Source organism: Anabrus simplex, chromosome 3 (assembly GCF_040414725.1).
Source record: "Anabrus simplex isolate iqAnaSimp1 chromosome 3, ASM4041472v1, whole genome shotgun sequence".
NCBI lineage: Eukaryota > Metazoa > Arthropoda > Insecta > Orthoptera > Tettigoniidae > Anabrus > Anabrus simplex.
The window spans coordinates 486,730,568-486,753,709 of record NC_090267.1 but is presented as its reverse complement, the minus strand read 5'-3'; the positions used below and the strand labels follow the sequence as shown (position 1 = coordinate 486,753,709).

The window sequence follows — 23,142 nt, the reverse complement described above, 5'->3', positions numbered from 1 at the left end:
TGCAGACTTCCGATGCCGAAGTTACCACTGATGATAAGTTAATTTCCCCGAATTGTTCGGTGTGAGAATTACAGGGAACACTGGGTGGATGAAATTTTTTGAAAGTGTCAGCAAAATTATCCAGAATTTCTTTTAGTGAACTAATTTCCTTGTCTTCATTAATCATCACAGAGGTTAGCTACCTAGATTTTGATTCGCAGTTAATAAATTTCCAAAATCTTTGTGGATGTCTGATAATATCTTCCTCAACAGACCCGACATACCATATTTCCCGGCATAATCGTCGCACTTTTTATACCAAAATTTTCGAAAAAATAATAGGGTGCGACCATTATACGAAGAATTTTTAATACCAGTATTTGTATTACTCAAAAAATTTATTTATAACTAAATTGTATTTGATACAAATTTAAGACGCATGTAATACTCGTGTTTATACATCAAAATAATTAAAATAGTCTAAAACAAAATTCATAATTATTCGCAACAATTCGGCGAACGTTTTTCCAACCTGAAAATAAAAATGAACGTATTAAGTTAATTGTCATTAATTTGAGTATTAAAGTTAAAATACTACACTTGCAAGAAATTATCGCTTTGTTGTGAAATACGGAATCACCAGTGCACAATTTATTCCAAATCTTCTGTGTCGCTATCGCAGGTATCTGATGCGCCGTCCTCGCCGCTGTTAATACCCATATCAGATTCTTCGTCTCTCTGCCACACAATAATGTCCTAGACTATTTTAATTATTTTGATGTATAAACGCAAGTATTACGTGCATCTTAAATTTGTATCAAATACAATTTAGTTATAAATAAATTTTTTGAGTAATACAAATACTGGTATTAAAAATTCTTTGTATAATGGTCGCACCCTACTATTTTTTTGAAAATTTTGGTATAAAAAGTGCGACGATTATGTCGTCTTCGGATCTGTCTAGTGCATTCGAAATCCCAGTCCTTTTGAAGCTCTTGGAGACTAGTTCAGGTGGTATAAGATCCCAACTCTTCATCACCCACGAGCATAACAAGTCCAAGGGTGGACGGCTGATATTTCCAGTGGGCGTCAATTGCTGATCGCCGCTCATCATCCACTCGTAAAATCGACGTAAGTGGTTTTTAAAGGGTTTATTAATACATACGTCCAGTAGCTGCAAAGCAGATGTTAGGCCACCAGGAATGACTATCTGTCGTGTCTTATTTTTACTGTGAAGTTGCTTCACTTCGTTCACGAGGTGACTTCGGAAACTATCTAACACAAGCAGAGCTGGTTGTTTTAGTAGTGCACCGGGTCTTCTATCCCACACAGTTTTAACCCAGTCGAGCATGAGTTCTATGTCCATCCAACCCTTTGATTGCTCTCGTACATGAATTCCACGGGGAAACTGTATATTCTTAGGCATCATTTTCCTCTTGAAAATGATGTAAGGCGGCAGCTTTCTTCTGTCAGCTGTAATGGCTAGCATTGCCGTGCTTCGCAACTCCTCACTACCGCTGGTTTTCATTAATACATTCCGTGATCCTTTTAGCGTAATAGTGCTGTTGCGAGGCATATCAAAAAAGATTGGAGTTTGATCGGCATTACTGATTTCAGAAAGCAAGTACGAAGTTTCCTTGCGCAAACGTATGACAAATCGGTGAAAATTTACAGTTTTATCCGTGTAATCAGTAGGCAACTTTTGGCTTAGTGGTGTTCTCCTTCGCACTGTCAGATTGTGTCGTCGCATGAACACCTTAATCCACCCACGACTAGCCTTAAACTGAGTTATGTTGTGTTCGTGCGCTACCTCCCGTCCCTTAATTTGTAACATTTCATATGATACACTGCAGCCATTGCTACGTATTTCATTGATGCACATAAACACTTCTTCATCAATTATAGGAAACTTCCCTGTTTTAGGACCTCTAAACGCGCGTCTAGAAGGATTTGTGCTTTTTAGCTTGTTTTTTAATTTCCGCCAGTCACGCACCAGCTTTTCACTGACTGAAAATTTTCTTTCTGCAGCTCTGTTCCCGTGCTGTTCAGCGAAGGCAATTACGCTTAGCTTGAAGCCCGCAGAATAGTTTCTATATTTACCCATAATCGCTTTTATATGCTTCACACGTTAATGTTTTGCAATATATATTACTTTCCGTAATTGTTTACTATTAAAACATTATTTCTACAAACACCCCAAACACAAATTAAAAACTTAAATTCTCATGCACACATGTCTACAGTAATCACGTCGGTCACAAACAAATAAATGCATCTGTGATCTGTCCATCCCAGACAAGCCAATACCGTTAGGCAGCAAGGAAGCATGCAGCAATTTGTTATCAGTTGAGCTCGTTGGTTCCGACACACTAGTGCGCTTGTGCAAAGCTCGCAAACCAGAGCACAGACGTCTTCATACATCGCTCTAGCTAGTGCGGTGTAGATCTACTGTAGTTGACTGTGTTCCGAGACGTCAGTAACAAACATTCATTTTTTCAATTTCTTTTAAACGTACAGTAATTAGGTTAATATTTCTTCCCCGTTATTGATGATTTTACATTACATTACTGACGAGTTTATAAAGTAAAACTTTAATACCATTGGATAATAATTATCTTGACTGCTTGGGTAAAAGTTTTCATCCCATGCCCGGACACTTATGACGTAGTAGTAAGATAAGAGTCTAGCGATGACAACTGAGACATCGTAAATAATTCGGCTGACCGTGAGCTGAATAATTCCGTGGAAATCTGCATTATTGTCTTGGATTTCACTTCGTGCGCAATAACGCAGGAGCCGGCCCCATGGTGTAGGGGTAGCGTGCCTGCCTCTTACACGGAAGCCCCGGTTCAATTCACGGCCTGGTCAGGGAATTTTACCTATATCTGAGGTGGTTCGAGGTCCACTCAACCTATGTGATTACAATTGAGGAGCTATCTGATGGTGAGATGGTGGCCCCGGTCTTGAGAACCAAGGATAACGGCCGTGAGGATTCGTCGTGCTGACCACACGACACCTCGTAATCTGCAGGCCTTCGGGCTGAGCAGCGGTCGCTTGCTAGGCCAAGGTCCTTCGTGAATGTTGCGCCAGGGAGCGGGTGGTTGTAATAACGCAGAATTCTATCAGATCTCTTGTCTACTAGAAGACAAGTGTGTGTTGGTACCTGTATTTCCTGGCGACGTTGCCGATAAGCGATAACTTACAGCCTTATGTATTTCAAATGAGCACTCATAATATGTAGGTGGTGAATAAATTGTACACTGTCTCGCGACCACGTTGTCAAACTGCCGATAGTCTACCGGTAAGCCATGCATCGTACATATACTGGTATTATTTATTTATACGTTGTGCAACATCTCACAAATGTGACTGTGTTGCCAAATTGCCCATAAACCATACACATATTTAAATTGCGCATTCATGTGCAACTTAACATTGCAGTTCCATTTACCTTTTAACCAGATTGGTGAACAAAATTTGGACGTGCGACGATTATGCGATTAAATGTTTAAAGTCCGATTTTTGTATTGAAAATAAAGGATGCAACGATTACGCGGTGGCGACGATTATGCCGCGAAATACAGTAATCCCTGTACTTTCTCCGCTGCATTTGTTTGTATTAATTTCTTAACATTGCAAATTCGATGTAATCTGAGGAAAGTGAAGACTTTGCAGCTCGTTTCCTTGCTCTTTCCTTTGCCTCCATTTTGTCTGTAAGTTCGGAATCATACCAAGAGGGAAGATGCCTAGTCTTCATTATGCTGGAAGGTACGGCGTCCTTAAGAGCGCTGTGCAGTAAGTCATAGAACAAGTCAACTGTGGCATCAAGGGATGGACAGGATTCAAACAAGTTCCACTGACAGCTGGATACAAATAATGATTTTGTAGTCTGTGGTAAGCAAGGAACATGGAAAATATGAAGTCTGAGCTCAAGCTCAGAATGATCTGATTGTACTAACTGTTCTGTTGCTTCACACAGGGTTATTATTAGTGACCTTTCCAGACACGAAAGCAAGGTCCAGGAGGTTATTTCCTCGTGTTGGAAAACCGCAAATTTGGCGAAGGTTAAATTAATTGTTGATCTCTAAAAGAAAGCAGACTTCCTCGATATGGGTAAGGATAGGAGGAATAGATCCCGAATCGTCTGAGGCCCAGGCTAATTGGATTGTATTGAAATCACCGCACACGATAATAGTGTCATTTTGTTTTGCTACGCGATTGATTCGAGCCAGGGTTTCTCGGAAGTCTGTGAGCTGTACTTTCACCTCATCCAGGGGCTATTAACAGCAGGCTATGTACAGCACTCAGCCAGGGTAAGGGGTGGCTTTCACAACAACACACTCCCAGTTTCCTGCTAGATCGTATCGTTGCACTGCACCGTAAGCAGAGTTCACTGCTATTAAAACCCCATCTCCCTTGTTCTTACTAGTAATGATATTTTGCCTATTTTGACGTAAAATAAGATAAAATTGTCGTGCAGTATTTCACTATTGTCGATTGAAGAGTCGAACCAGGAAACATGCAGTCGTAATGCATGTCACTCAGAGCGACGTTAAAGTCCACGAGTGATTTCTTAAGACTACAGACATTCTGATAGTACATGCTAAGGCTGGTATTTACCTCCGGTCCTGGGTTCAGCTGGACATCGCAGGCAACTACTAGTAGTAGAATACTCAGTGTCAGTATGGAGGTAGATGTGTCACTGTCCGAAGGCTTGTGCTTTACACGCTGACTGGACGCCATCGCTGCTGCTTGCCGTTAATACATAACACGTGGGCGCTTATTTTCAGCTTATTATTGGAGAGTATATCTTCCCAACAAGTTATACCACACTTAACATCAAAGTACACGCTAGTCGGTTCAATTTCATTCACACGTAATCTCGATAAAAGCATTTGGACCACAACAAACACGATTATTATCAGGAATACACAACATGCCTGTAACCGTCCGCCATTTTGGGCTCATCAGTTTGTAATTAGCAATAGGAGATGGTAAATACTCATTCGGGACAAATATTTCAGGTTCCTCCATGGGAATCAACATCTGTATCAGATGTGTGATGGTTGCCTTCCGGATGAGACCTTGTGGCTACCCAGGGATCCGGTCCTGCATCTGTGACTGGGCAGGCCTATTTAGGATCACCGCTGCCCACCCCAAAGGGGGAAGGCCCTAGAAAATGTGGGCTAAACATCGGTAGTCACGTCCGAACCCGTCTTTGAAACCGCACTGAGAAGGTTGCCCCCAACTCATGTGGTCAAAATCAATTGAAAATGAAGAACACAATTTTAACTGTAGGCACGTGAAATGTCAGAACGCTATTTGACCTGAAGGACAATAATAGGCCCGAAAGGAGGACAGTTCTTATTACCCATGAACTAGCAAGGCTAAACATGACATCGCTACTCTGAGCGAAACAAGACTATCAGGTGAAGGACAAGTCAGTGAAGCAAGTAGCGGATACACCATCTTTTGGTAAGGAAGGGAGGAAGGAGAAAATCGTATTCATGGTGTTGGTTTTGCGGTCAAGACAAAGTTAGTGTATGAACATCCTCACACAAAGTGCAGTAAATGAAAGGCTTATGAACCTGCATGTGCTTCTTTCTAAGGAGCCTTTACATTTATTTCTGCCCACGCTCCTACTCTGAAAGATGAGGAAGATACAAAAAATCAATTCTACCAACATCTGAATACAGTTCTCACCAAGATATCTGCAATAGATAAGATCTTATTGCTTGGCGACTTCAACTCTAGAGTGGGTAATGATAACCAGCTATGGGAAGATGTCATGGGAAATCAAGGCGTTGGGAATTGCAGTTCAAATGGTCTATTACTACTTAGCCTGTGAGCTGAACATGAACTGTTTATCACAAACACACAATTCAGACTTCCCAACCACTTCAAAACTACGTGGATGCACCCTCGATCCAAGCACTGGCACCTTATTGACTATGTCATTACCAGGCAACACGACAGAAGAGATATTCTGATTACAAAGACTGCTAGAAATATTGATGACTGTTGGACAGACCATAAACTTCTTGTTAGTCGACTCAGGATTACTATCGATCAGAAAACACATGTCCATCTCGTGCATCCTTCCAGAAGAAAATTCAACACTGTTAAACTTCAGAATGAGGCTGTTGCCTCTGAATACCAGAATTCAGTTTTAAACCACTTGTCACACAACCCAGTAAACAATAATGACTTAGATTGTCAACGGATCACACTACAAAAATCATCAAGCAATCAACAGAATGTGCTATTGGCATTAAGAAAAGGAAAAGACAAGACTCATTTGGTGACAGTAATGAAGCCATAATCAACATTATCAGAGTCCTGGAGGGGCGTGCCAATCCGGCTGATGAGCCCAAATGGCACGTCTGGGCGAAACTCTGCAAAATGCACACGGCCTAACCACCCAAAAGCTGGTTCTATTCCTGTGATTGTAACATTATCAATGCCAAGCAGGATGCCTTTTTATCCTCCATACAAGATCCATCTCCTCAGTTGAAGAGACCACGTTTTCAAGAGTTGACGCAGAAATGTCAGACCAAAATTAGGGAAATAAAGAACAACTGGTGGCAACAAACAGCCAAAGAACTACAAAACTTGTCAGATGCCAGGGATCTGCAAAATTTCTATGCTGGACAAAAACAGATTTATGAACCTGTCCGCGCTTAATCGGGAAATTTGAAAGCTGCTGACAACACCACCATTCTTACAGGCAATCGACACATTCTGAGATGCTGGAAACAGCACTTCAATTTACTTTTAAACTGCAGTTCCACCGCTGCTAAAAATTTTCTTCAGGATGTCCCACAACATCCTATGCAACCTTAGATGTCAGTGCCACGAACCTTTCATGAATATAACAAAGCTCTTCTCAGCCTCAAATCTAGAAAGGCTCTTGGACTGAACAATATTCCTCTAGAATTCATTCTTAAAGGAGGCCTACCTCCTAAAATGAGATTCTTCTCTCTGATCCTAAGGATATGGGAAACCAAATATATGTACCTGCCAACATGAAGAACCCACAAACCTACTACGCTGGCGTAGCAGGAGTAGAGGTGATACTCCTACGTGGCGCGTCCCAGGTGGCGGATAGGGGGTCCTAACCGGCTTGCTGGCGGTCTTGAGGGAAATAAAATACTTCTCGTGGACCAGTCACACAACCCCCTCTGGGTGGGGGATGCAGACGAAGAATACACCCACGGTATTCCCTGCCTGTTGTAAGAGGCGACTAAAAGGGACGACTAAGGGATGATTATATTAGAACCATGAAACTCTTTGTGATTAGTACCACCACGCAGGGAACGCCATGGGTCGCTTTTCCTTGCGCATAGTACCACTATGGTGTGATTAGTAGCAAACGAGAGCGCGACGGCTTTTACAATACCTGTGATTAGTAGCATTATGTGAGTGACACAATGGGATGATGGAACCCATGGTTCTGGCTTGCCTATCATTAGTACCCACTATATGAGGAACACCACGGAATAGTGCGAGTCCCTGTGGTTAGTACACTTTGGTGATGAACACCATAGGTTTGCATTGCCTGTCAATTGCAAGAAATCAGCTTCTTTTTGTGTATCAAATTCTATTCACAGAGACTTACAACAATAAAAATCTTCCACCTTTTTGATAATTTTATTTGGTTTTTAGTAAATTAATTAATTACATACAGTACATGTTTCGTTCTTTTTCAGAACATCTTCAGCTGTTACATAGCTTAGGTGAATTACTAATTTTTTAAGTACATTATAATCAGGTGCCTTGTTCTTCTTGAAAACTATTTAAATATAAATTGAATTAAAATGAAATTAAAAAACAATGTGGTAGTTAACTGGGTTAGCGAAATGAGACGGAATGGATACACTTATAGTTAGCCTACTTTAAAAACTATTTCTGTTCATTTGATTAGTTGTTATTAAAAAGTTTCCAGCACTGTTACACTAAAATATTCCGCTTGTCTTCCAGTAAAAAGTCCGCTTGTCTTCCAGTAAAAAGTCTTTGATAAAATGTACGACTCCTTGTCACTATTCTAAATATTGTTGAGTGTTCACTTCTTTCACTCCCTCCAAGTTGGCTAATAGAAATAGTTTTTAAAGCAATAAGTACCATTATGAGGGGCTGATGACTTGGATTTTGTACTCCTTTCAAATATAAGCATCATTGTTTCAGTATCGTGCTATAGAGGCAGTCCCTTAATCAGTAATACTATTGTTCTACGCCAGCTTCTGTGCATATGAGGCACTGTTGGTCGGTTCCACTGATCGTTTTAAATTCATATCCATCCATTCATTCTTCGTCCTCACGTTTTGAATTGCGGTCAGTGGAGGATTTTGGATTTTTAATTTGTCGTTTCATTTTGTCTCATTTCGTACCATTAGGGGCCGATGACCTAGATGTCAGGCCCCTTTAAACAACAAGCATCAATCATCATCAATCAACATGAAGAACTCTATCATAGTCACCATCTTCAAAAGGGGAGATCAGAGTATTTGTGGTAACTGCCGTGGCATATCCCTGCTGTCTATAGTAGGTAAATATTTGCCAGGATCGTGTTGAGTTGGCTTCAAACTCTATCTGAAAAGTTACTCCCCGAATCGCAGTGTGGGTTTGGCACATCCAGGAGTACCACTGACATGATCTTCTATGCAAGATAATTGCAGGAAAAATGCAGAGAACGGCAGAAACCCATGTTCTTGGTGTTTTATGGCCTGGAAAATGCCTTCGATACTGTGCCTAGAGATGCTATGTGGATGGTGTTAAGGCAGTTCGGCTGCCCCGAACATTTCGTTGGGTTCGTCCGGACTCTTCATGATATGGTTGGTCAGGTTCTCTATCAAAACAACATGTCAGAAGAATTTTCTATTACTAATGGACTAAAGCAAGGTTGTGTGCTTGCACTTACACTGTTTGCGTTGTACCTGACAGGTATGTTTTATGAGACATCTGGTAACAATACAGGTGTAGAAATTAGTTACAGACTTGATGGAGGTATTTTTAATCAGTCAAGACTCCACTCTACCTGGGTTACTGAACTGCAATATGCAGATGACAATTCTACTACAACTCATTCTCCAGAGGACTTGCAATTGTCAGTCGATTGCTTTAATGCTGCTTATGAGCATTTTGGCCTGTCTATCAACATTCAGAAAAGTAAGGTTTTAGCACAACCTGCTCCAGGAACTAGTTTGTCTGACTTTACCATACTGTAATGTATCAGCTTCATTGTCCGTATTGATAATTTAAGCACACAAGTATGAAGTATGAGTTTTCCACCTAATCAATACTTTATTTTACAAATGTTTAGAATTATTTACAGTACCGGTTTCAACCTGTATATAGGTCATCAGCTGTTGGTGAACCTGCTTAATAGCGATTGTACATAATAAAACATTACTAAAAACTAATTAAACAAGAATGCCTTATTTTAATATAATATTAATGTTAAAATATATACATATGGTACAATTATAGGGCTTTGACTTGTTGGAGTCCCATTCAAATATCTATGCTGTTGCCAACATTATGTCAAACAAGATATATACATATGGTACAATGAAGGGCTTTGGCATGCTGGAGTCCCATGAATGCCACTGTTTCAAAAATTGTATAGCTGAGGTTAAAAATAGGGTATAGTTCTTAGAGAATAAAAGGTCTTGAGATTTTGGTGTCAAATTCAAATATCTATGCAGTGTGCCAGCATTATGTCTAACTGTTGTAAAGATAGAATTAAGGTACATTGTTGGGCCACAATTTTCATGGGGAACGTTGCGTTCAGTAGATTGAGGTTCTGTAGCTTGTTTCAGGTACTATGTTCATTCTTAGTCTATGTTGTTGCTGATGCATGCTAGTTTTCAGGATCCTTATTGAGGCATATCGTGCTTTGTATGACATATTGAAATTAAAGAAAGTAGGTTGATAGAGCTCCCCTCTTCATAGTTGCATTTACGCTCAGGTAAATTAAAATATCTGACAAAGAAAAAGGAAGTAGGAATTAGAATAACTGATGGATAGTGCCTGCTAAATGGTTGGTGTGCTATAGTGTGTGTGTTACTTACTTGTGGGCTGGATATGTCCTTTAGTATAGTCGGGAGTGAGCTGCACACTGTTGCGTGTACGTCATGTGGCTGTTGTAGTGTTCAGATTGCGAGGTGGTGGGGAGGGGGAGCAGAGATATTTGAATGGGACTCCAACAAGTCAAAGCCCTATAATTGTACCATATGTATATATCTTAACATTAATATTATATTAGAATAAGGCATTTTTGTTTAATTAGTTTTTAGTAATGTTTTATTATGTACAATTGCTATTAAGCAGGTTCACCAACAGCTGATGATGACCTATTTACATGTCGTTGAAATGTGGTTGAAATGGTACGTGCAGCACACCTCCATTGGGGGTGTGCCTTAAAAGAGCTGCACCACCTCGGGATGAGGACACAAGTTTGATTTGATGTCGAAACCGGTACTGTTTTAATGTAAATAATTCTAAACATTTGTAAAATAAAGTATTGATTAGGTGGAAAACTCATCCTTCATACTTGTGTGTCAACATTACTATCTCAGATACATCTCTGGAACAAGTAAACTTTTTTCCCTACCTTGGGAGTATTCTCTCGTCTTGTTGTACCTCGGAGATGGATGTAGAAAATAGAATACGAGGTGCTCGTGCTTTCGAACGTCTATCCCGCAGAGTCTTTTCTAATAAAGACCTAAATATGTTCACTAAACTGATGGTGTACCAAGCTGTTATCTCCACTTTAATGTATGGATGTGAAACATGGACTCTATACCACTGTGACGTCAAGAAATTAGAACGTTTTCACCAGCAGAAGTTTAGGAACATTATGAATATCAAACGGGAGGATTATGTCTGCAATGTTGTAGTACTTGAAAGGGCAGCAGAGATGAACATTATAGAAACTTCCATCATGAATCACCAGCTTAGATAGTTTGGTCATGTCCAACACATGGATGACAATAGGCTACCCCTACAGATACTATACAGTGAACTAATTTCTGTCGGAAGGCCACGTGGTGCACCTCTGAAACGCTGCAGGGGTCAGCTCAAAAGAAGCTTGAAGAGCACAAACATTGACCCCCAGTAATTGGCACACACTTGCTGAAGATCGCCCTCGCTGGCGCGCAGTCTCATCCACTGTTGTACTGCAGTTTGAAACTAAGCATCGAAGACTGCAAACAGAGGCTCATCTTAGAAGAAAACTCAAACTCAGCCAAGTCCACCCCCTTCTCTCAGATGTGCCAAATGTGATCGCATGTTCCATGCAAGAATTGGCGTGATGAGTCATCAACGTCATTTACACAAAACGGACTGTACATGAATTGCAAGTGAAAAACATGCGCTCGGATACGAGTAGTGGCCGACGACGATTGATGTGGGGTGAGGATGAAACGGAAGTGCAAAAACAAGTAGATGTATAGAATCAATCGATAGAGAAATTTGGGATCAAAGTAAGCACAGAGAAAAGTGAAACGATAGTGATGACAAGGGAAAGGAAGGAAAAGGTACGATAAAACTGAATGGTAATAATAATCGTTTGGCTTCAGATACTGTGTCATACATTTCGATTTGACGCCATCTGGCTGTCTGCTTGTCAGTTTCGACGTTCCGTTTCACTATAGACCTACTAGATGGCAGACCGATTAAACCGAAATTCTCTTGGCTGAGATTTAATTAATTTTGTCGGGTAAACACCAAATGTGTCACCAGAGTTCTTTTACATGCCGACATTGTACAACATGGAGTATCGAATGGACTTTTTTCCACCCTTCAAAAATCTGACTACCTCTGCCGGGTTTGAATCTCAATTTATTCCCGTCAGGGTATTAACAATAATACCAGACAGGTAAACATTAATGGCAAAACTGAACTATTTTAGTGTTCTACTGCTCGTTCATAATCATGTAACACCAGGGCTTACCACTCTGTTACTGTGGAGTCCCATACGGGTTTGTGACACTGCTCGCAAGCGGCATTAGTGGTAGTCAAGGTAAACATTTAAACTCCGCTGTATTTCATGCAATTATGTCAACAGTAATGAACATTTATCATTTAAATAAACATTTTTAAGTTGTTTACATTTTAATTTGGAGCTCCTAATGATTCATGGTATGTAATTAGCACATATATAGATTATGATAGCCAATTGGTCTGTAAACACAGCAGGACAGTGCACCCACTAAAAGGGACCTAGGGAGGACGGCGACTACTACTACTACTACTACTACTACTACTACTACTACTACTACTACTACTACTACTACTACTACTACTACTACTACTACTACTACTACTACTACTACTACTACTACTACTACTACTACTACTACTACTACTACTACTACTACTACTACTACTACTACTACTACTACTACTACTACTACTACTACTACTACTACTACTACTACTACTACTACTACTACTACTACTACTACTACTACTACTACTACTACTACTACTACTACTACTACTACTACTACTACTACTACTACTACTACTACTACTACTACTACTACTACTACTACTACTACTACTACTACTACTACTACTACTACTACTACTACTACTACTACTACTACTACTACTACTACTACTACTACTACTACTACTACTACTGTGGATTTCATTAGTATGGTTCTTATAACATTTTTACTTAGGAAATCATCTGATTAGTCATTCTATCAAAATTACTAAGATCTCTAACCACTGATGTACACATGATTAAGGTTGATTCACACATCTCCGGGACGTGACGGTGCTTTCCGTGACGTGACGGCATCTTCCGTGAAAATAAAATATCGTCGCCACGTAAACGAAGGGATGAGTTCCAACACTTCCACTGACGTCATTCACCGTGACCTTCAGTGCTTCTCCATGATTCGTACCGGCAATACGTATTCGCTCGCCAGCGATATTTTCTTGTTTTCACGGACGTGATTTCTCTCTTTCCGCCTTCCTGCTTCTCTGCTTTCTTCGGGTACTAAGGTTATCTGTATACGTTTGAACTCTTCTTTGCCTCCAAAAATGAAGGCCAAACTGCTGACTGAAAGTGAAGGCACACTCTTTTCTGTATAATTTAGCTGATTCAAAATATATGGATAGTGGTTTGAAGAAGCGTGTATGGGACGAAATTGGCGAGAAAATGGAAGCTGAAGGTAGGTAACTAATATTTTTTGCTTTTAAGATTAAGAAAATCAGTCTGTCTGTATCGACTTTGGCATGGCAAGGCATTTTCTGCCCCTAACCTACAAAGTCAGGGGTATTAAAATTATTCAACAATTTCATTTATTTAATTTTTTAAGTAATTTTTATTTAATTTTTCAAGTAATTTAATGCAAATGTAGTGTATCCATGAAATTTTACTCCGTCGTCCTTCAAGCACTTATATAGAGTAGAAAACTCTCTTTCCTTACCCCTGCGTTTCCATGTAGGATGAACCCACTGTTTCTTCCTCTCTTTCTCCTCTTCATCCAAGATTATAGCTATCATTAACAGTTCATCCTCAGTAAAAAAAATCATCATGGAACACTTGATTGCCGACTTTTGCACGGAACTGAAGTGTAAGAACAAACATGAAATATTTGTGTCCGAAAGGACGGATACGGACACGGAGATCGCCGTCACGTCCCGGAGATGTTTGAATTGACCTTTTATTTACTCCATTGTTGTCCAGTAGCATTCCTTGGCTTTTTGCATTATATCCTGTTTTTCCACCCTCATAAATGCTTTAAATGATCTGAAACTTGTGACATCTTGCAACTCCCCTAACAATTGAGAGCAATGACGTGCGTCATAGGGACGTGTGCACATCAGACAAAAATAAACAAAGAAGCAAATGAAACAAAAACAGTAAGAAACTCCACAAAACAATATAAGGAAGCGAGGAAGAGTGCAAGGCCCTACCCATAAAATAAGGTTAGAGGTGGGGGATCACTAGAAATTGCGATGGATAACACTCAAATGACACCAACTTTAAAATTTAAAAATAAATATGTACTTATAAGAAAATCATTTTACATATCAAATTAAAGAAATCTTTAGCCCCTGGTAAATAAAATGAACTTGAAGGAATGAAAATTTAAATAGCATCCATAAGAGTTTGTAAAATAAATAATTTAAGTATAAATAAAATTAATATACTTTAATATTAAAATCATTTCTTCATTTTTTAAAGAAAATGCTGGTGCACTGGATAACTTAAAACCTAACAAGTTACTAGGAAATATTCACAAACAAACTTAAAATTTTAATAAGAATAACAACAAATTACTTAATAGAGGGCTTCCGACACACCCTAGCGGTAGGATCATTCCCCGGAAAACCCACGTAACGTAGATCAACTACTCATCACAATAAATAGAAACTCCACACAACAACCGGTCAAAATGTTAAACACAATACCGCAAGGAAGTTAATATCAACACAAATAAATTATGAATTAAATCACCCAACATAGTAGGCATGTAAATAACAAAAACACAACCAGAAATAAATAATATAATGAGGCATTACATGTAACCACAAAAAAATACACGATCTCGCCTCAATACCACAAACAATTCATCATTATATATTCACAGCGGCACACGCCAGCGGACGCAAATCCCGACGAGACAATAATGCCCAAATTTCAGTTACGTAACTGCCACACGACGATAAGATAAGAAAATAATAATCAGAAGAGTAGACAAGGCTAAAGCTACGATTGCTCCACACTAGGGGTGCCCAAACCCTCAATTAAAACCAGCAGACGTTACAAAGTCATTGTTGAAAAATGATGTTAATATTACGCGGGATTACACACATAATTAAGTAAATATCACTTTAAATACCCGCAATAGAAAATAAAACAAGGAATTCCAACCCACTCCAAGAAATAGGTATTCATGAGAAATTAAAAATTAATAAGATCAATAATAATAATAATAATAATAATAATAATGTAAATTTTTTTAAAAAAAATTAAAAGACTAGCGTAAGTGTAGTACTAGGTCAAACACGGGCTCAAGAAAACCGAAACACACGCACGACAGGATGCTCCGAACAAAATCAGGGAATCATAGTCCAAAAAAATAAATAAATAACCACGAATAGGAACACAATAACACCGCAAAGATGTCGAAAATAAATACCATAATTTCAAACAAGGTACAGTAAACGCATCCAGAAAATAACACCAGAAAACAAATAACACCAAGAACAAACCAAAATAAATCAAGAGAACGGAGAATTTTGAAAGTTATCCAAGCATGATAACGGACATTCCTAATACATGACACCTCAGAAGCAAGAACGCCCAACTAGAAATTGAGATGAAAGATGAAACCACACAACACACACGAATGAAAATATAACTATAATACACAAGAAAATAAAATAAGCTTGAGGCACACATAAGAGGCGTACTTGCAATAAATCCAAATGTACTTAGATAAACTCACCCGTGTTTGAGGCCCAATACTATAACACTCACCCAAAAGAATCCAAATAAACTTACATACTTAATATTATAGTAGAAACGCTACATTTTAAAAGGTATAATATACTTTATCGCCCTTTAGCGAGGAATACACCTCCTCGTTATCCGATGCCGACGACCTCAGTCATTATTTTATGAGCCGGGAAGCCGTTAGACATGGCTACCAAACACCAGCGTCTGCTTGCTAGTGGTCCCCACGATTAACAGGCACACTCCACTTTCGCCGCATGGCGCGACGCAGTCTATCACTGCTACACGCTCTGGCGGAGACTGACAAAACACACCCAGTAGTTGCTATGCACACTCATAGATGGCGTAGAAGTCCCTGTAGCTGTCCACCATACAATTATACTCTGTAGTTGCACTACCAAACAGAAAACCATGTGACGAAAAATCACGATTGCCATGTTTGGACTGAATAGATGACCAATATGCTAACAGTTCAGAGCGTTCATGCTTTAAAATAACCCAAGTCTACCAGATATAAGGTTTTAGTCATCCAATACTCCAAATGGTGTTGAATTCCAGTTTCATATAATCGTTTTATAATCACAGCTCCGTACAGTAACTAGGCCGTGAACACGAGGTCCATAGCGGAATGAAATAATCCACCAAAACTTACAAGTGCCGATTGCACCGTTAGTTTTATCTCCCCCCGCCTTAACGAACTTGATATATGTGAGGCGCTCCTAGTGAGCTCATTGAAATTTACTGTAATTAATTGTGCGTGTTTTTGTCTTTCTTGGCCATTGATATGTTATAATAAATGTGTTCTCTCCCTGTTCCTCACTTATGGCTCCATGGGCAAGGAATTAGTTCCGTCCTGGGGCGCCTCTCCGGTTCTTGCATTTCTTTTGGTATCTCGATCTTCTGTCATGCCCCTCGCGTGCGCTTATCCCTTCCCCCTCCCAGCGAGCCTGTGCGCCTCGCCGGGTGGTGGACAGACTCACTCGCCTGCTGCTCTTGGTGAAGAGCACTTCTCTTACATTGAACCAAGGACCGTGAGGGGGTCATGGGAGGTAAGATCTTCAGGTTTTCTAAATGTTGGTAGGATGATGGGAGGAACGAGGATACGGTTGTGTAAATCCATGTATCTGGCAACTTTAGGTTGTAAACTAATAACTGAAGGCTTGGTGCCAAGGTATTATTGAGAAATTAACTTGAAGTGTTATAGACCTTAAATTCTATGTTTCTTGTATCATAAGCTATTTGTGGCTACTGGAGCCTACGTTATCGATGTTTTGGTTTGTGATCAAAGTGGGAGCTAGAGAATGAGCTCACGGAAATGAGATGAAGGTGCCAGAATGTTCTGGGCGTTTAGTTCGAGAAGCGATGTCTTATGTTTGCAATAGTACCCGAATGGGATGTTAATTTTATGTTCACTTTTACAGAATTTTCTTAACACGAGGTAGCTGGTGAACTGTATATACATAGTAGCCTAGTAGTGATATGTTCGAAATTTATATGGTACCAAGTCGAATAGTTTATGTTCATGTTAGACAATTGTAAGAGGAGAGGATTACCTTTCTGTTTTACTTAAGATGGACGATGGAAACGGGTCAAAACCCTCCTTTTAACCATGTTAGTTCCCAAGCGTTTCCGAATATGTTTGATCTTAATTGTGTGTAAAATAAATGTTCTAGTCAAGCTGTTTGAAACTTGTCTTGACATTGTTCCTCTGGGTTGGTCCTTACGTTTATTAATCCAGATCCCTGGCCCGCTCTCCTTTGGGTCGTCCTGCTGGTAGAGTCACGGCACACCGATAATAGACACCATTTTAATATATGTCGCGTAGCCAGTAGATTGTCCAAAGTATATGACATAACAAGCATATTTTGTTAAATAACACTTCAATCTTTTCAACAGTAGTAGCTCCCTTTGATGTACTATTATATTCGTACACCTGCCTGTTTCATTTCTGTTAAGTATGTGTACGTATTGTAATTTGTGAAAGAGTTAAATCTTCTTTTTTTTTTTGCAGCATCCACAAACAGGTGAAAGATACAATACACCGAGCATTCTGGGATGTACTAACTTCACAGTTGGCAGAAGACCCACCTAACTATTCACAAGCTATGGTGTTGTTGGAGAATATTAAAGAGGTTAGAAATTGTTCATTTTCATTCATTTGCCCATTTATTCTAGTTACAAGGTGTGATGAAAATCCTTGGGCAAAATTTTAGAAATGGATTCCTGTTATAGACAGTAGAATAAAAGCTTATAACAACATGAGCCCATAAATGCACAACTACCAAGTTATGAGACATTATTATTATTATTATTATTATTATTATTATTATTATTATTATTATTATTATTATTATTATTATTATTATTATTATTATTATTATTATTATTATTATTATTATTATTATTATTATTATTATTATTATTATTATTATTATTATTATTATTATTATTATTATTATTATTATTATTATTATTATTATTATTATTATTATTATTATTATTATTATTATTATTATTATTATTATTATTATTATAATATATATATATTCGTTTACGGCCATTAGAGACCACGTTAGATAACAATTACATGTTTCTGGAAGCCTTCCTCACAGCCCAGAACTTCAGCATCCTCTCTCTGGCAGCCTGTCTTCTTTCGTCCGTCCACCCACGGTTAAGTTTCGGTTCGTCATGGAATCCCTGAAATCTGTCGATCACTGACCTAAACTTTGTTCGATTTGAGATGTCTTCCGAATTTAGTCCCACCTGTCTAAGATCCTTTCTCACCTCCCTGAACCATTTGTCCGACACTTTAGGTCTGCTGTCTAGTATTGTGAAAATCCTTTTCGTTAGTCTCTTCTCATCCATTCTAAATAAATGCCCATAGAATTTAAGTTTCCGTTTTCTCATGGACTCAGTTAGCCTTTCATTGTCTCGGTAAAGTTCTTCCCTTCCTCGCAGCCTATACTGTCCATCCACAATCTTTGGACCCATTATTTTTCGAAGGATCTTTCTTTCAAATTTCTCAGCTTCTCTCAGTCCCGCTTTTCCTGTCATTTGGAGGCATTCACTAGCATACAGACATTCCGTTTTAATCACTGTATTGTAGTGCCATAGTTTAGCTCGTCTGGAGATGGTTTTCTTCTTGTATATAGGATATGTCCTACGAAAAGCCGCAGCCATTTTCTCCCGTCTGGTGTTGTTTGCTTCTCTTTCATTTGTTTTCAATTGCACTATTTCGCCCAGATACTTAAAGCTATCAACTCTTTCTATTTTGCCGTGTTCTGTCTTCAGGTACCGAGGGGCTGTTTTGTTGTTTGTTATATATTTAGTTTTTTCGAAAGAAATCTGTAGTCCTGCTTTTTCTGCTTGTAGTTTTAGTACATTCAGCTGTTCTATTGCTGTGTCAGTATTCCTAGATAGCAGCGCAACGTCATCAGCAAAGGCAAGGCAATTAATCATGACACCACTTTTTGACCCTCCAATGTATACTTGGTTAAGTAATCCTTTTCTGTCCAGTTCTTTTTCCCACTCCCGGATAATCTTCTCCAACACACAGTTGAAAAGAATTGGTGACAATCCATCACCCTGCCTGACTCCTGTTTTAATTTCGAACTGCTTGGAGTTCTCTCCCATGAACTTAACTTTCGAATGTGTCCCAGTTAAAGTCTGCTTAATAATTGCTGTTGTTTTGGCATCAATTCCAAATTCCACTAATATATTGAATAGCACTTCCCTGTCGACTGAATCATACGCCTTTTTAAAGTCTACAAAAACGACTACCAGATCCTTTGAGAGATGATTCTCTAGTACACGTTTCAGACTCCAGATTTGATCAACGCACGATCTTCCCTTCCTAAATCCCACTTGATACTCGCCTAGTTGATGATCCACTTGTTCCACAAGTCTCCTCTGTAGTGCTTTAGAGAGTGTCTTATAAGTTACAGATGTGATGGAAATGCCGCGGTAGTTGTTAGGATCTGCTCTATCACCTTTTTTGTGTAGAGGATGAATGATAGCATTTTTCCAATCTTCAGGGATTACCTCCATTTCCCATATCTTTTCCATTTCTCGCCTTAAAATTGTTATTGTGATTTCTCCACCACTTTTCAGCATCTCTGCTGTGACAGAGTCTTCCCCTGCAGCTTTGTTGTTCTTTAAGTCTGTAATTATTTCACGGAGTTCTTTTTCGTCAGGGGGTATTGAGTTTTCATTCCGTTGTTTTGGATCCTCTTTTGGCCATTTATTTTTAGGTTTTTCACAGTTCAACAATTTCTCAAAATATGTAGCTAATATCTCACAATTTTCATTCTTATTCACTGCCAATTTTCCATCTTCCCTTCGAAATCCCATGGTAGATGGTTGATATCCATGTATGTGCTCTTTAAAGGTCCTATAAAAGATTCTAGTATTGTTCTTCTTAAATTCCGTGTCAATACTTCGAATTTCTTCAGATATTTGATTCCTTTTGGCTTGCCGGAGGATCTTAGCTGTCTGTTTGCGTACCTCCTTGTATGTCTCAAATTTATCTTCTGTTTTATCTGCGTACCATGCTTTATAGGCCGCAGCTCTCCTATCAATTGCTACATCACAGTCTGTAGTCCACCATCGGTGTCTGCGAGTTCGTCGCAATGGTGCAACATCCTTAGCTATATGAGCCATATTCTCTCGAATATCCTCACAAGTCTCCATTTTCTTCTCCCGCATACGTCTTTGAAAGTCGTTTCTGTTTTCTTGAAGTTTTTCATGGTTTACTTTTATTGACGCATTCGGAGAGAGTCTCTTCTTGTTCAGCGGTAACGGCTTGAATTTTATGCGGGTCAAGAAGTGATCAGAGTCAAGATTGGCTCCTTTCCGTACTACCACATTCATAATTTCTTTAGTGTTTCTCCTTGAAATTGCAACATGGTCCAGTTGATATTCACCTAGGTCTTTCCGTGGAGCGCACCACGTTTTCTTTTTCCTTGGCAGTCTTTTGAAGTACGTGGACATTAATTTAAGATCGAATGTCTCACATAAGTCAATACGTCTCTTCCCATTCGTATTTGTTCTGGTGTGAGCTGGATAACCACCTACTATTTTTCGGAACTGACGTTCTTTCCCAACCTGCGCGTTGAAATCACCCATCAGAATTTTGACATGATTGCTTGGCGTCTTTAGCAATTCATTCTCCAATTGATCCCAGAATATTTTCACCTTATCAAGATTGTTTCTGTTGTCTTCATTTATGGGGGCGTGTGCATTGAATAGTGTGTATCTCTTGTTTGCACATTTCAGTGTTAGAGTGGAGAGTCTATCAGAAGGAGAAGAGAAGTCCGTTACGGAGTCAATAACCCTTTTGTTTACACAAAATGCTGTGCCAAGTTGCTGCAGATTTCTTCCAATTTTTCGTCCAGGTTTACCCTTAAAGATTCTATAATTTTCTGAATCAAACGTATTAATATCAGTAAAACGCGTCTCTTGCACTGCTAGTATTAGAATATTCTGATTTTCCATTTCATCCAAAGTCCGTTTTAATTTCCCCGTCCTAAGTAGAGTCTGTATGTTGATAGTTCCAAAATAGTGATGTTTCTTTGTCCTTAGATTTTGTTTTAGGTTAGTCGTGTTTGTCGTTAGTACGTCATCAGTCTGGCTACCAGATGGCTCCGACTCCATCTTGCATGTTGGTACAAGCTCCCCAGAATCCGAAGGCTTGTTTGCGCCGCCTGGTGCGACGGTGGATTTCCATTGCTGGGTACCACCTGGGGTAGTTTTCCTTGAAAGTGTTTCCATCATGCATAATGTTACCTCATGGTAATGCTTGGTGGGACAGATTACTCTGTCCGTGGTTAGAACTACGGTTGTTAGCCGTAGAGCCAGTTCTTCCGCCCTCTCAGCCGTTGGGAAATATCCTCATCCACCATCGAGACCGTTGACTGCAGACCGTTTTGCCTCAGTTGATCCGCGGGTGTTTATTTGGCTAAGCCTTATTCACACCTGTCCTGCATATCTACAGGAACATTCCCTATCAGCCATATGGGACGCGCCGTGTCGGGGTCTTCCCCAGTGTCTTCCGTGAAGTTATGCCAAACACTTACTCAGTTCAGTGTGTGACCCCCACGGAAGCTAACCGGGCACATTATTATTATTATTATTATTATTATTATTATTATTATTATTATTATTATTATTATTATTATTATTATTATTATTATTATTATTATTATTTTATGGCCACATAGGATCACTTTAGTCGGCCCGTCGTTCAGGTCTCTTTGAAAGGATTGTGATTCAAGCACCTCCACAGTTGTCTATGTCTCTACCATTCCCTTTCTTCCTTCAATAGTTCTTCCACTTTTACTCCTCTTTTCTCTATACTCTCCTTCACCATATCCATCCACCTCTTTCTGAGCCTTCACCATTGTCTTCCCCTATTATTTTCTCCATAAATACTCGATTTGGAACTCTATCTTCTTCCATTCTCATCATGTGTCCATATGATTTCAGCTTACTGGTCTCTGTCTTGTCTCAGCTGCTTGGATTCTGCTTTCATCATGTTTTATTGTTGTCCACATGCCCGCGTATGTCAAAGTTGGTGTGTAATACATTGAGCACAGATTTCAAAATCAAATCAAATCAAAATCTCTTTATTTGCAAATGAGGTGTGTACCTCGGTGGCAAATGGTACACTAAAATACATTATTGTCAAGCACTAAATATTAAATTAACAAGAGAAGAAAATTTTCCTATAATACAATATTATACAATTTATGCTAACAATTTTTTCTATTAAACACACACTCATCCTTAATAAATTTATATTGTTTACAAAATTCTACTTATAATATCTCCTGTACTACTTACAAATATAGTCAAGGGATATACAGTATGTACAGTATGTGGAATTATTTCAAATGATACTATACAACTGGTATAAGATTAAACTTTACATTGCATTTATTTACTTATGTTTTTATTTTTTTTACCCGTTCTGGAACCTAAGTAGCATAAAGACCTGCTGCGTCTTAACCAGAGCCCCTTTTGCAACCACTTTTCAGAGTTCCTGAAGGGCCTTCACAGCTACTGTAGCGGTCCCAGGGCCCTCGGAAGTCCCCACTGTACTTCACCCCTACAGGCAGTCCCCTACTTTGGCTGTCCAAACTCCTTAGACCAGGGGATGGAATTAATTTATTCACACACATTTTTTATTTACAATAACCTGCACTGGTCGAATCCCCTCTAACACTTCATTCATTTTCTCTGTTGCTGTTTATTCTCTTCTTGAATATCTGTACAGATTTTGGAAAAGGATCAAACATTACCTGTGGTAAACTGTTCCACTCCTTCACACCCTTCCCAATGAATGAAAATTTACCCCAATTATCTTCCAACAAGCCTCTCACGGATATCTCCCCATGCTTCTTCTCTTGTATAGGCTCTATATAATCCTATAAGTGTAGTTTTCTCCCCTCTCTTACTTAAAGTTTCCCACCCAAGTTCCTTTAACATTTCTGATACACTACTCTTTCTCTTGAAATCCCCTGTTACAAATCTTGCTGCTTTCCTCTGCACACAATCTATTTCTTTTATTAGGTATTCTAAGTGAGGATCTCAAACACTGTTTGCATATTCCAATAATGGACGAACCATACTTAAGTAACTTTTTTTCTTTTAATTCTTTATTGCATCCTTTAAGTAGCCTCATT

At 39.1% G+C, this 23,142-nt stretch overlaps 1 protein-coding gene across 3 annotated transcripts in view; it reads left to right on the top strand.

Moving 5' to 3' along the window:
- Nucleotides 1-23,142, top strand: part of LOC136866549 (T-complex protein 11-like protein 1) — a 286,302-nt gene that overhangs the window by 88,363 nt on the left and 174,797 nt on the right. For all 3 annotated transcript variants that reach the window (XM_067143620.2, XM_067143622.2, XM_067143619.2), the window contains exon 4: nt 17,472-17,592. In XM_067143620.2, coding sequence (XP_066999721.1) covers nt 17,472-17,592 — 121 coding nt within the window. The remainder of the gene's footprint in view (nt 1-17,471; nt 17,593-23,142) is intronic.